The following is a 15,927-nucleotide window of genomic DNA, read 5'->3' as shown; positions in this document are numbered from 1 at the left end:
TCTATGGATTCAGATTCAGCTCAGTCTGTACACTAACACACCTCATCCAGGTTTAATCAGGGTTTATACTATCATATTATACTATCAGAATATTAAAGCAGCGGTTTGTAAACTGTAGTGCCTTCCTCTGGACTTTACCCTGGAAGTGAAACAATTCCACCTAACTGAGCTTGTATCATTTGGCACAAAAAACACATACAAAGGTAGTTTAAGCATTTAAAGGAAAACTCGCCGAGCAGAAAGAAAGTTTCATTGTAATTCAGGCAGAGCTCATTTCTGGGCCAGAAATAATGCTTAGAATCCAGGAACCAAGCTATATAGCTATATTTGTACACAGAATGATGCATTTATTTATAATAGTGATGATAAAGAACAGTTAATTGGCTGCGACGACACCCTTAAGCACTTTGATACAGGTATTCATTCTTCATTCATTCAAAAATGGGGTGGAGCTTATTTCTGAGCAAATAAATAAATAAATAAATTAATTAATTAATTAATATATAAATAAATAAATAAATAAATGGCAGGATCTATGGATAAAAAAAAGTGTCATTTTCTATATTTGTTATCCATTGATCCTGCTATATGTGTTTTGTATGGGGGCGTCCGGGTCAAACTGGGACTTTCGATATAACAGAATAACAGAACACAGTTTTAAAGGTATAAACTCCTTTTATTATTTTCTATATAATCCCCTGCTACACTAATGCACTTATCTCAGTGTTTCACTAGTGCTTGAACACCATCGAGGTACTCCGTAGGCCAAGATCGGACTGCCTGTCTGATTCACGTTTGAAACGCCGGCCTCCCAGGAACTCCTTTAATGACCAAACATGTGAAAATGCAAGACTTGAAGTGAAGTCAGGACTGTACGGTAGATATGGCAATAACTCCCAGTCGAGTTTCTGTAACGTGCGAGTGATGTTGGTGAATGATTGTGTGTACAGGTCAGGCATTCCACTCAGAAGAACAGATGCAGCGTGGGATTGTCGTTCATAGATGTACGGTCTTCTTTATAATGTTTACTGCAGCTAAGAGTCTCATCACCGTACGGAGCTTGAAGTTTTCTGTAAATTTCAACCCAAGTCCTGGATTGACCTGAAAATTCCTGAAAATTTACTTTGAATTTGTGAAATATGTCTTGAATCACCACTTTGCTATTGATCTTGTTGATACTACTTGTTCTGATGATATAGCAGTCTGAGAAAATAAATAAATAAATAAATCACCCGAAATGTTATAATTGATAAAACATGATAAATTTACAAAAAAATTAAAATGAGTGATCTATCATCAGGAAGTGCATCCGTCTGTTTGTCGGTCTATTCCCATGCCCTGCTTTGTCTCTTATTTCTCCTTGATATGGAGGCATACTGTGAGTTATTAGAGTGGAAATTGCTGAGCGTACGAAGTCATCCTCAGGGAAGGCTCGCACTTTATTTTTCCCAGCGTGACTAATTCAGCACATGGCTAGTAAAAGTACGCGGCAGGTATCAGGTACGCACAGCATGCTGCTTACGTTATTACATTATTAGCTCCGAGCAGCATTTAGCAACATTACAGTGATTTGCCTGTTCTCTGTCGAGCCTCTTTCTCTTATTCAGCACTTGACATGTGTCTCGGGTGTAATTTGAGTGCAATCAGACTGAATAATAACGGGAAGTGTAACCGCACCTTGAGTAAGAACTACAGACTGAGGCTTGAGGGGAAATGTTACCAGATAAATGCATTACATTTGTACTTGTAAAATAGCAGGAAACGATAAACAGTAATACAATAGACGGAGTTTCTGTCAGGTATGTACTGTATATTATATTAGCAGGCAAATAAGAAGAGATATTAGGAAGAGTTTCAATCGAGTTCAACAAGTTCCATATATTACATATACAATAAAGTGACATAAATTCTGTTGGTTTGCCCAGGACATTTTAAGACAAAACATTTTTATCTGATCTACTTTTTTCATTTTTCATCAGTATAAATTCCCTCTTCAATTACCGGACAGGGAGTGTATTTGTCTAATATCGACGAAAGAATTACAACTTAAGGGCGTAAACAAGGCGTCTGATACTCAACCTTACAGAATTTGATTACTTTGTATTATAAAGTTAGACAGAGAGTTCTGCCATACAGAAAAACAGACAGACATGTACGTGGGCATCAACCTGAAAAATTTATAATATCACTGATTACATTAAAGATCAGCAGATTATTTTTACCTTTAACTTTTTAACTGTTTCTACAAATTATTTACCCATCAACCATGGGTACGTATGCTAGTAAATAAAAAAGATATAAATAAATCAAATGAAGTAAATAAAATTGATTAAAACCAAGGCAAAGAAAAATACAAATACATACAGAATTTATTTAAAAATCCAAACCCTTGACTTTAAATAAAGAAAAACAGCAAATATATTTTCAGAATTCCATCACTTTTGCCCATGCTTTCCAACAAATTAATTAATATTTTAAGGATATTTTTAGGATATCTTAAAAGAAAGGAATAACATTAATTTCTACATTACCAGTAATTATTCAAACAAAGTCAATAACTGGTGTGATGGCCTTTTGTTTAAAATAAACTTTTTGTCGCACCTGCTGTCGTTTAAGAATTTTATCGCACCTGCTTAAAAAAAAAAAAAAAAAAAATTATACCCCACTGTATATATATACACACAGTGGGGTATAAGTCGTTCCGGAAGTGGGCTCGTAATCCAAAACACTCGTAAACCAAATTTAATTTTCCCATAAGAAATAATGGAAACTCAAATTATTCGTTCCAAAGCCCAAAAAGAGTTAGGGTTATGGTTAGTGTGTGGGAAAAGGGTAAGAGAGAGAAAAAGAGAGTATGTGTGTGAACCGGCACATTGTCAAATTATGCGCACACACACACATAACGACAGGCTGAGGAAGAAAATGGATTTTAAACCTTTGTAATGAGCCTTTTTTTTGCTTTAGGAGACGATTATCCACAATTCCGCAGCACAAGAGAGAGAAAAAGCGTTGGCTCAGTTGTAATCACGTGACGCTTGCCGTCAAAACAAGAAGCGCATGTATGATACAGGATTCTCGGTACTCGTAAACCAAGACTTGTTCGTTTCTCAAGTCAAAATGTGTTAAAAATCTTTTATTGTCTTGCGGAACACTCGCAAACTTCGTTACTCAGAAGCCAGGGTTTCACTATATAATACATTTATATATATATATATATATATATATATATATATATATATATATATATATATATATATATATATAAATATAAACACACACACACAGAGTCAGCTTCAGGAAAAGAAAAATTTTATGATATTAAAAATGTTATTAGATTATTATCATATAATTATAAATATCAATATATATATTTCATATTATTTGTATTTCATAATTATTTAGTATTTATATATTGATACACATTTTCTTTTCCTTAAGTGTGTTATACATTTCTTCGGCTGACTATAACATTGTTATTATAAATTGTAGATTCCAGGACATTTCAGGTACCCTAAGACAGTAGAAACCCTTATGAACAATTCTGCACACTGCCTCATTAAGACTCCAACACTTTCCAATCGATCTTAGCTGGTTTTCTCCTAAAGCCTGAATCCTTTCTGTGCTTCACTTACACGTAGCATTTTTAAAGCATTCAGCTCTCGGGGTAAACGGAGTCTCTGTCATGACTCGGGATTTGACATCACCTCACTATCACTTTAATGGTGTGCCAATCATGTGAAGAGGCGCGAGGAGCGGCGTGGGGAGCAGCGCTGGGGTAAATAGAGCAAGGTGAAAGGAGAATCATGTGAATATTTAAAGAGTTATTTTAACTCTTATGCCTTAGCGGAGGTCTTTGAGGTATAAACTCCGAGCTCAAAGACACGCCTGTCTTTGTGGAGTCACTCTGAACTCCTCCTGAACTCCTCCTGCTGCAGTCATCTTTTCTAAAAAAAAAAAAAAATATATATATATATATATATATATATATATATATATATATTACATTTATATTGTATTATAAATGTAGTCCCTGTTTATGGACTACATTTATATTAAAACATAAATAAATCAATAAATAAAGGATGAAAACCACAAAACCTTCTGAAAATTACACGCCCTTAGCATTAGCGTTACCATTAGCATAATCAACTTTACAAGCTGTAATGGCTGGTAAGTAAATACACAGTCCTGTAGACTTTGGGAGACTCCAAAGGTAGCGGATAAAAGGAAAGAAATAAGCATGAATTCTTTAATAAAGCGCACGCCTGCTGTAAGCTCCTCTACAAGTGCTCCATCACATCTGTAATTAAGGCCGGAATTTTTGTTCCCTGCCACGATGATGAAGTGCACGCTGTGTATTCAGAGTGAAATAAAACACGGTAAACACCTTCAGCATCCAGAGCGGAGGATCGTGTAAATATGACTGCTCTGAAATAAATGCTCCTATATGTACTGTACGTATACACACACAGCCTGTTGTTCAGCCTGTTAAACTCTTCTCTTGTAGTTGGCAGTTTGATTTATGATGATTACACAAAGACAAGAATGAGAACTAATTGGCATTTATACTGTAGATTATTTTATGACAACAAGTATAATATTAATGATAATTATAATATCACACCATCTTCTTCTTCTTCCTATGATTAACTCCAAAACAACAATAGTATTTGCTACTACTACTACTACTACTAATAATAATAATAATAATGATAATAAATAATCAAAAAAATTATCATAAAATCATAATAATGTTAATCTCACTAATAAAATTATTACAACAACAATAACCGGTACTGCGGTTAGACTGCGTAAAAAGACTAGACAAACCCTCTGTGATGTCACCCGTAGGTTTTCTGAAGAGCAGGTTTGAAGCTCAGCTGTATTACAGTAGATCTTGTCGTCATCTTCTTGACAGGAGTTGATTCCGCTTAAATCCTGGTTAATCCCTAAATGGACGAAATGGAGCCTAGCTACATTTACGGCATTTGGAAGACGCCCTTATCCACAGTGACTTACATTTTATCTCATTCTACATCTGAACAGTTGAAGGTTAAGGGCCTCGCTCCAGGGCCCAACAGTGGTGGTTCTGGGGTTTTCTTGAACTGTAATCCAATCCCTCAACCAGTTAATCAGTTCCTACACACAACCTAGCTAGTTTAGATTTAGCTTAGCTAAAATGCTATTGTGGTATTGATTGGACTCCATACATCATCTATACTGTACACGTTACCATGTCGACTCCTACTTTCTTTGCGGTTTGTTTAAATACATTGATTTTAGTCAGCTGGTAGGGTAAAATGATGCAAACAGTTAACGGTTTGACACCTGTCACTCAAATTGGCCATGTCCCATTATGCTTGTAATTTTAACTGATGAGTTACCTAAAACTTTACATAATGTACAATTGGCACAAATTGGAAATCTAACTATTTGTTTTGTCCCAGACAGCAAAACTATTTATGTCTGTTGTAAAGTTGGACATTTTAACACAGAGTTCTAAAGGGAGGTTGACTCACTTTTGGAGCCAGGAGAGACACATTTTTCAGAAATGTTACTAATACCCACTGCTAAAATTAATACTACAACTACTCCTCCATCCATCTAGGATCCTCTGTAGTCCAACTACGGGCCGTAAAGGCCAACGGTGAGTAACCATTGTATTTATTTCTATTTTTACACCGTGGTAGAACCTCCGGTCAACATTTACACACGAATTCACGCACTACATGCAATCTGGGAAAAAAATACGCCGGTTAGCACAATATGCATGTCTTCGGACTGTGGGAGGAAAACGGAGAACCTGGAAGAAACCCACTAAGCACGGGGAGAACATGCAAACTCCATGCAAGTACTTCTACTTCTACTACTACTAATTATAATAATAATAATACTTCATAAGCAAAGATGCAACAAGTGGAGCCCGTACCCTAACATCCTAAATGTCTACACTCAATTACTGTATATAACAGGCCCCGCCTCCTGAGTTACATTAGACTGAGATTTCCACTAGACCACGAGTTATCCCACTGGTGTTATCTTCTTACATTTCTTGATACCCTGGGTCTGTCATTAACTCCACACCTCCGTGTGAACCATAATGATCTTTACATTTATCTCATACACGTTCACCTCTTTTCCACTGGTTTATGTCATCATTTCCATGTTGTTGTTTTTGTTCTCTTGAACAGAGTTAAAGCTTAGCGGTTTGCTTTACATATCGAGGTTAACTGTCATGTCACAGTCCTTCACTCTCACCCTGAGCTCTTCTCAGCAGATAAAAAATAAAATAAAAAATCAACTCAAGCATTCATAATGAAATGCCAGGCGCAGCCCTAGCGCTTTGCAGATAACGCTGCGTATCTATCATTGTGATAAAATAAGGTTTCGGTTGGTGGAAGATAATGAACTTCCAATAGACGAGAAGTCTTTAGATCATATACAGTGTGTGCTAAGTTTTTTTTTTGTTTTTTATATAATTTTTGAAGCTAAAATATCAGAACATTCTGTGCTAATGTCAGAGGCGAATGAGAAACGCTATGCTCCAGTACAGTTGCCATTTGAAGGTAATCTTATTTTGGATGCAAGACGCTAACCTTGGAAATGTTGTCATGGGGGGGGAGGGCAAAAAATGAATGACATCTCTGGCCTTTTCTAAAGAGAGATTAGCTGGCTGGCGTTGTGCGGCGCTGTACGCTAAAACAGGCGGGGGAGGGGGGGGGGGAAACAAGAAGCGATGTCTCAGCGCACCTTTCTACCTATTTCTGTATTTGGCTTTTAGCCTAGCTGCGTTGTTAGTGAAACCTAATTTATGTGTGTGTGTGTGTGTGTGTGTGTGTGTGTGTGTGTGTTTTGTTTTCAAATTAATAATAGTCAACAGGGACAAGATAAACAACGTAATATAGTCAGAATTAAAATTAGCATTAACGCCTACACAGCATGCACACACACACACACACACACACACACACACACACACACACACACACACACACAATCTCCTTCTAAGTCCCAAACAGCAGCAAATGGAAATCGTTTGAAAGGAGTCATGTGTTATTTTTTTATTATGGGCGGCACAGAGCTTAACCATGAAGAGGGCGGAGATAATTTCAAGGCTGGAAATTGTAACCTCCACCTGAAATGAGAAGACGGGTCCTTTCCATTTTATGGAGATGATATGGCTGTAAATCACTTTGTAAATCAATTGTCTCAGTAAACATACTAATTATTAAATTATGAAACATTTCTTTGCCATTTTGTAATATTTTAAGTGAAAACTTTCTGTTCTGTTGGCTGATTATTTAGATAATTATTACTTTTTGTTATTTAATTTATTTTTAATGCTTAAAATAAATAAATATTTTTTAATGAATTGAATAACTGTGTATATTATGAAATTGTAGATAAATTAACCTTTTAAGGAAAAAGAGGCAGGGCGGAGCTTAACCATAAAGGGGGGCAGGGCTAATTTTAGGGTTAAAAAAATTTTTCCCTCCACCCGAAAAATTGAGACAGGATGTTTGTAATCAGGTTTAATGGAAATTAAAGATTATAAAAAAATTAGACATATTTTATTATTATTAAGCGATTTTTTTTTTTTAGTTTATTAATTTTCATATGATCAGCATTAGTACAGCAAGTCACCTACATACGAACAAGTTCCGTTTAGAGACAAACATTGTCTAGGTACTAGTATACTAACACAATTGGCTTTACTTAGTATACAGTATATTAGTTACAGTATATATATATATATATTTTTTTTTCCACTTGCTAAGACAGTATATGTGCAATATTATATATTATATAGTATATGTGCAATATTTTTAGTATTTAGTATTTTTCTCCCTAATTTTTCCTCATAAAATTTCTTATTAAATTGTCTTACTAAACAAACCAAATAGATTATGAAACCTAGAGTATTTTTACATTTTATTTTTGAATTTACACATAAAAACAGATATTTCTATAATATTTCTATAATAATCTTGTACAATATATTAAGAATGTGTAAATAAATTTGACTAGATGTCTATCGGCCATTTGTAAAGGTAATATAAGTGAAAATACAACAAAACAACAACAACAGCAGCAGCAACAACAACAACTAAAAAGCACTAGATATGTCCAATGAAATAATTTGAAACCATTTTTTGTCCTGAGGCTATAGACACACACTCAGCTGGACTCATTTTAATATATAATTCTTTTTTTTTCTCTTTTATGGTTTTGTTTATCCTTAGTTTGCGCTATGTGCATTCTCCCGATCGCGTTCTTTAGCTACATTGATTAGCGACATGAGGCAGGTGCTTTTAGATTCAGACAGGGCAGGATTTGTGAATTTCCAATTTCTCATCCAATGAGATGGAGCTTGTGACCCGGTTAGGTAGTATGTCAATCACCATGATGGCTGGTGTGGAGAGAATGTCAGGTAAACACGCAGGTCAATGGGAGTTAACCTTATTTATCTGTTTTCTGTTCAGCTCCTAATGGTAGATTCTGGGGAATAAAGGGAGGGAAAAAAAAGAACCGACAGTAGCTGACAGTGTTTTGGAGAAGAGCTGTAGATACTGGGTGTGTTTGAATAGACACCAAGAAAGTGTTTGGATATTGAGCAGTTAAAATGAATTTTTAAACGTTCCCATCCAGAAGAAGAAGGTAAAAAATGCAAGAGAAAAATGGCTTGGTTTGTTAACATTGTGCAATATTAACCGTATTTGGACAAAAAGCACTACATTGTTCTTTAACACATTAAAATGTTCAACTATAGGTAATTTACTGTGGCTATAGGAAGAATAAAGTTTTATTAAAACATGAGGATCTTCAGAGTTCCTTTGGGCATCCTTTCTGAATAAGGTTCTACTCAAAACCTATTTATTAATGAAATGCTCAGTTCTTGGGTTCTACATGAAAGCAAATATTTTTGGACAGTCTTTTTGGATATTTCTTTGGATATTTTAACAATTCTAAATGGGCTCCACATGGAAGCCTTACTGATAGTTGTTATTTCGTACATATCTGCATTTTTTTCATAAAAGAACAAAATGAGGAACCCATCATAGGTTCTTAGGTTTTTATGAACTTTGATTGTTTTAATGATTAAACCAGAGATTTTTGAAGTTTACAAAGACAAAAAATGTTATTTCAAGTTTTTTCTTTCCATAAGGGTCTAAGAACCTTTGTTGTAGGCCTCTTTTTTATCAACAGGAGGGCTGAACCAATAAAAACAGTTTGAAGTTTTAGGTTGAAAGGAAGACATTTCCTTTATCAATCTACATAAAACCTTTAAGAGTTAAGAGTTCTTTTGTGTTTGAATATTTTAATTCAGTATGTTTAATTTGCAGCCCAATCTAATGAAGACTCTTGAACAGATACATGGTTTTAGACTTGACTTGAGTATATGTCATAACCTTTAATTATGATCGTGATTTAGATTTAAAGAGAGCTGTTTCAGCACTTATTTAAAAATCAAGCCAGATATTACTGTAATGTGGGATAGGAAGAAAAAGGCGTGGTTTCCACTGGGGTTAGTTCATAGCTGAGAGTTTAAAATATGTATGAAGCTGTCAATCTTTCTGGAATCATATCTGGAACGCTTTTTACTGTGGGAATGAAGTTTACAGCTCTTTTGGGCATATTTTTGACTGATAACTCATAGGGTGGGTGGCAGTGTCTCAGGCAGTTGAGGCTCTGGGTTGCTTTTTGAAATGTCGAGGGTTTGAACCTCACCACTGCCAGGTTGCCGCTATTGGGCCCTTGGGCAAGGCCCTTAACCCTATGAACATACAAAATTACTCCTCCTTTGCTGGTCCCATAGCCTGGATGAGAAAAGATTAAGGTTGCAACACACCCCTATAAAAACTGCCATGGCTATAAAAACAACAGAACCTGTTTCCTGATGGGCTCAACAGCTCAAGAGGGACAAAAAGCCAAATAATAAAAAACTAACAAAAAAAAACCTTGTACTGTATGCCGATTTTATAACATATGGCACGTACACAAATTCTGTGAAGCTCTATGTGATAGCGATCATCATTGCAATTAAAAACAAAAGCATTCTGATATCAGTTTCTCAATTCGCTTTGGTTCATCCTTTGCTGTTCTTTAAAAATGACTTTCCCAGCACACCACCAATGATGCAATCACACAAACGCTTCCTGATAACACTGCCTTTCTTTATTCTCTTTCCTTTCATAGGAAAAGAAGAATACGTGGCGACCTTCAAAGGTTCTGAGTACTTCTGCTATGACCTGTCGCAGAACCCGATACAGAGCAGCAGTGACGAGATCACGCTCTCGTTCAAAACCCTGCAGAGGAACGGACTGATGCTGCACACGGGAAAATCGGCGGACTACGTCAACCTGGCACTGAAAAACGGGGCGGTTTCGCTTGTCATTAATTTGGGGTCCGGGGCCTTTGAAGCCCTGGTGGAGCCGGTCAATGGAAAATTTAATGACAATGATTGGCATGATGTCAAAGTAACAAGGAATCTCCGTCAGGTAACAGTGCAGGGGGTTCTAGCTAATCAGATCTCTAAATCTATCAGTAACCCTTTTCTTTTTTCCCTTTCCAAATCATCAACTTCTACAGTATAAATTTAACATAAATGTATTAACAACTCTATCTAAATTCAAATCACTATAAAGATTAGATATTGGAACTTTAAGCACATTTGAGCAGGGACATACCTAGGGTCAGGTTCTGTGCAGAACGTGGATTTGTAAGCAATGAACACCTGTATTGCACCTTCAAGTGCAGACCGGAATGACCACCAGCAAACCAAGATTCATGAAGAAAACTAATATCTTCAATGTTATTTTAGAAGCTAGAGCTAGACTTATTGAAGGGCTTGGATTAGAAAATTCCTAACAATAAAGGCGACACAAAGGGTTCTTTGGAGCGATGCTATAGAAGAACCATGTCAGTTGATTATAGAACGTTTATCATGGATGCTTAACCATTTTTTTTTCTTTATTGTTGCCACATACAATGAAACAAATTCAACCACAAATGTTACATTTTTATATGATGATATTTGTTGTTATGGTTATGGAAAGAAAAATGGATCTATAAAAAGTGTCCTTGTCATTAAGCTATTTTATTAGACTTGGTGCTAATATGCTAAAAACATTAGAAGAGTTTATGTGTATTTACAGTAGATTACATAGCCAGGGAACCTTTTTTTGTTGCAAGGTTCTACATTCAGTTCCCCAGTGACTTTCGATTTATCCATATACGTCTAAAAACTCAATAATTTACCAGAAACATAAATAAGATTCCAATATTTCTGGGCACAGTGGCTTACTGGTTAGCACTGTCGCTCCCAGGGCTGGGGTTTAAACCTTGTCTCCGGTCTGTGTGCGCGGACTATACATGTTTTTCCATATTTTCCTCCTGGAACACCTGGCTTGTTTAACTATACTTATTTTCATTGAGTTTTCCTTCCATTGAGATATGGAGATGTGTCTTTGGTCTCACATGCAGTTCTTAAATAATGAATCTACACAATCCAATGAATCCATAAGTGTTTCCAGATTTGAGCTTTCCTCCAAATGTGTGGCTACCAAACTTTAATTGTAGTTACTGTATTTAACCAGAGTTCCAACTCAAGGGTCGATCAAGGGTTCTTTCTGTGTAGAATCCTTGTTTTAGAATTTTATTTGTACTTTTTAGCAAACCGAAGAACACAAAAGTTTTTCGAACTTTCTTTTTTGTACTTTCATCCTGATGATGATGATCTAGCCAAAGACTTTAGACTTTATGATATCAAGATCCTTTGTTTATGATGTCAAGATCCTTTGTCCTTGATGGACTCCTAAATGTTTCTACAAGGACTTTGGATATTTTAGTCATACTTAGATTCCTAAAAAAGATTCTGCATACAGTTCTTTTCCTGTCAATGGACGAATCAAGGGACCTATAAGGTGCTTACTTCTGAAATGTTAATGATTGAAATTACTTAGCTGTGCTTCGCTTCCTAAAAGGTTTCTACATGGAATCATGCCATATGGAGACCATTTGTTCATTTGTTGTAGGGTTTACAGTTGCAGTTCCTCCAGAAAGACAAGATAAACCCTTTAAAATTTTATTTTAAGATGTTACTTTTCCAAAGATCCAGAAGATCTTGCCAAGGCACGCGGATAAAATGTGTTACAAATGGGTTTTCCTTCTTAAAATCAAATCGATTCTACAAATGTAAAAAAAAAAAGGAACAATTTCCCCAAAAAAGTGGTAGACAGAGTCTAGACAGAGTATGCCCTTGCTCAAATAACAGAGGACGTTCTTTCAACCTACAAAGAAAAAGCAATAGAAACCCTCATAAATTGAGCACAAATCATAGCATGCATCTTGTAAATGCATGTATAGTCAGGGAACAGACAGATCATTCCTCCCTCATTTCTGTGTAAGGATCTCCTTTGCTTTGTCTCATTGCAATAACGCGAACACAAGACCTAAAGAGGAAGGCATGGGAGCCGTCGGTTCTTAAGGCCACGGAACTGTTCGCATCACTAGCTGATCAACCGGCTGTAAAGAAAAAAATTATGCAAATCATATAATAAGCGGATTTTTTTTCAGAGGGTCGACTGATGTGCTTCAGGCCTTCTCTCTTATGTTTAATATCGAGAACATACTGTAATAACCAAAAAAAATAAAAGAATTTATCAGCTATGCACATGGACACGTAGAGATACAACTCAAACTAATAGCTAATTCTAACATCAGCTTGTAGTTACGCTTTTAATTTCTTTGTAATAACTTGTTTGCCCTCCGTTTTTTTCTTTTGTAATACTAACATGCTGTGATAAACTAACGTCATCCATGGAATGTGCCATTTTACTAACAGATCGTTCTTTTATCTGAGAGTGTACTAACCTTGGTAGTAGTCATCATATCTTTTTTGAGTAACGGTCGTTGTTCTGTTCACAGTTTTAATTTCCTTTCTCCCCCCTTTTCCACAAAGCATTCAGGCATTGGACACGCTATGGTAAACAAACTACATTGTTCGGTAGATATCATTCTAATTGTTTCTTAGTTTGGGTTTGCCGTGTGTTTCTTTTCTTTCTTTTTACTGTAGACGTCATAAACCCAAAATAAAGGGGACTTGCGGTTGGTACTTCTCCGCTTACTTTTTTCCACCTCCATTGTTTTAATTTTCCGTTGTTATTTTTTTCACTTTCTCTCCATTGGTTGTTTTAATGGTCAAGTAGTTGGTTGGTTTCTCCTTCCTTTATTTCACCTGTTGTCCAGTTCTGTGCCTTCCAGGGCCATCACCTTGAGCCTTTTGCATCAAGCAGTGGTTCACGAGGAGGACCGTCTGCTGGCTGATGCTCTCTGGCTTGGCCGATTCTGACCTCATCACCTCAGCATGGCATGCATTCCCAGTGCTTTCACGTTCTCCTCAATCCTGGTGCTTTTTGCTCTACTTTGTATCTTCACTGCTGTCCTAATATGCTGCCGCTCGCTCGCTCACTCACTCACTCACTCGGCTCTGCCTTCACATAGCATGAAGCGTACAGCTTCAGGGTATAGCTTTATTCCTTTTACTTTGCAAGCATGTGCTAAAATCAGCATCAGAATCAAATCAGCATGAACTATTTTGCTTTTTGCTTTATTTCCAGTCTGGCTAAAACCAAGAGTCTTTGTATTTCACATCGCTTGCATCCTACCCAGTGATGAAATGTTCATTTTATTTATTTGTTTTTAATTGAATACAAAACTAAAACAACTAATCAAACTAAAAACTAGCAGTTAGTTAACATAACTACATAAATCTACTAACACCATTTTTGTGTCTGCAAAGTGACTTTTATGTTGCATAAAAGTGGAATACTAACATGAACACTAACGCCACATTGGGCAATAAGTTTGTACGCTTAACTAGAAACTATAATAAGACCTTTTCGTTTACTTAAATTGCTTCGTTAACTTAAAAAAGACATGAAAATGGGATAAAAAAAAAAAAAATACCTAAACTAGGCTAGGTGTTGAGCGGTGGAACCAAAGTACCGCTTAAGTTTACAAGAGTATAGCGTGTCCTTTTCCTGTGCTTTGTTGTCTAGGTTACGATATCCGTGGATGGAATTCTTACCACCACGGGATACACGCAGGAGGACTACACCATGCTAGGCTCGGACGACTTTTTCTATGTCGGAGGAAGCCCTAGCACTGCCGACCTGCCCGGATCCCCTGTTAGCAACAACTTCATGGGCTGCTTGAAGGAGGTAAACAGCTTGCTTCTGACTGTTCAACCTGCCGGCAAAGGACGTTTTAAATTTTTTAAGAAAAAGCAAAACATACACAGCATGCATTTCACCTCAGTCTCCTTTGGGGAAGAAATTATTTTGAGCAGGAATTGTACTTGCAGAACAAACCACCCTGTCAAAGCAACAAATAGACTATTTTCCTACCTAGAGCTATGAGTCGTGATTTCCTGTTTGCATGAAAAACTAGATTTTTCTTTTGTTTCTGACGAGGTCTGGGGAGTTTTTCTATATTATTTATGAAATATCATTTACCATCTTCCACAGATGGATATTTACTAGTGGAAATCAATTTGATACAGGTTTTCAAACCTTTTTCCAGGAAGAGTTATGCACAGAAAAGAGTTGCAACAGAATACAGTATACTTCATGAAAAGTAAAAAAAAAAAAAAAAAAAAATCAAATTTAAGTTTTTAATTTAAGTTTTTTTTTTTTTGTAAATACATAATACAAATCATCTGATCATAGTGGGTCTCAGTTTTAGGCAAATACAACCTCAGATAAGCAACAACATATAACTTTTTTATTTTCACCATGCCATTATTTTAACAAAATTGAAGCCAAAAAACAACAACAACAACAAAAAAATGTGGGCAATACTAAGTACCCCCATGATTCAATAGCTCGTAGAACTACCTTTAGCAGCAATAACTTAAAGTAATCGTTTCTGCTATGGCTTTATGAATCTCTCACATAAATCACATTATTGTGGAGGAATTTTTCCCCATCCTTCTTTACAGAATTGAGTTTTTTAAGCATGCACAGCTCTGTTTAGGTATTTCAATTGGACTGAGGTCTGGACTTTGACTTCTGTTCCAAAGCCCTTTTTTTTTTGTTTTTAAACATTATGATATAGATTTACTGGTGTGCTTCTTCTCAACTGAGGAGTTCATGCTCGTTCAGGGTGCCCAAGTTCCGTGGTTGCAAAAACAGTCCATCACTGCTTTACCACAGTGCATGATAGTGGTTATAAAATCCTGTTTGGTTTTTGCCAGACATGGCACTGGGCAATAAGGCCAAACAAGACCACTTTGGTCTCAACTGTCCGTAGCACATTGTTCCAGAAGTCTTATAGTTAGTTCAGATGCAGTTTTGTAAACCTCAGTTGTGCATCCATGTTTTTTTCGAAAGAAGTTGCTTTCTTCTTGCACCCTTCCAATCAAACTATATACAGTATGTTTAAACTTCTTCTAATTGTGCTGTAATGAACTTTAACATTTAACATGCTCAGTGAGGCCTGTAGGGTCTGAAATGAATTGTTTGTATTTCTCTGAGCATTGCACAGTCTAATCTTGGGGTAAATACTGTACAGTATGCTTGGATGTCCACTTGGGAACTGTCTTTCTATGTGCGAATAGTATTTCTCACTGCCTAACACTACACTTTAAACGGACTGGAAATGGTTTTCTTATGATCAAGGTTCTTTATTAGCAGCACCTTGCTGCAACTTACTATCTTAAATCATGAGGAAGCAGTAAGGGGGTACTTAGTAAAACCCAGATATACTTTTGTTTTTGACTTCATTTTCATTAAATAAATAATGGCACGGTGAAAAAGTTATGCTGTTGTGTTGTAGTTTGTCTGAGGTTATATTCTTCTAATAATGAAACCCGCTACGATCAGATGATTTCATTGTTTTTACTCAAAAAGCATGGAATTATAAGAG

The 15,927-nt window shown here is 36.1% G+C and overlaps 1 protein-coding gene across 19 annotated transcripts in view; it reads left to right on the top strand.

Annotated features, from left to right (window-relative positions):
* The window catches only part of LOC128508286 (neurexin-1a-like), a 359,836-nt gene that overhangs the window by 95,051 nt on the left and 248,858 nt on the right, over positions 1–15,927 (top strand). For 11 of the 19 annotated variants that reach the window (XM_053479548.1, XM_053479547.1, XM_053479533.1 and 8 more), the window contains 3 exons: positions 10,198–10,499; positions 12,962–12,985; positions 14,061–14,222. In XM_053479548.1, the coding sequence (XP_053335523.1) occupies positions 10,198–10,499; positions 12,962–12,985; positions 14,061–14,222 (488 nt within the window). Of the gene's footprint in view, positions 1–10,197; positions 10,500–12,961; positions 12,986–13,064; positions 13,409–14,060; positions 14,223–15,927 lie in introns of those variants that run through there. The other 8 variants (XM_053479541.1, XM_053479540.1, XM_053479550.1 and 5 more) reach the window with 2 other exon arrangements.

The sequence above is a fragment of the Clarias gariepinus genome, chromosome 20 (genome assembly GCF_024256425.1).
Source record: "Clarias gariepinus isolate MV-2021 ecotype Netherlands chromosome 20, CGAR_prim_01v2, whole genome shotgun sequence".
NCBI classification, from domain to species: Eukaryota; Metazoa; Chordata; class Actinopteri; order Siluriformes; family Clariidae; genus Clarias; species Clarias gariepinus.
The sequence above is the reverse complement of the archived record's forward strand: the minus strand, read 5'-3'. Positions and strand labels throughout refer to the sequence as shown.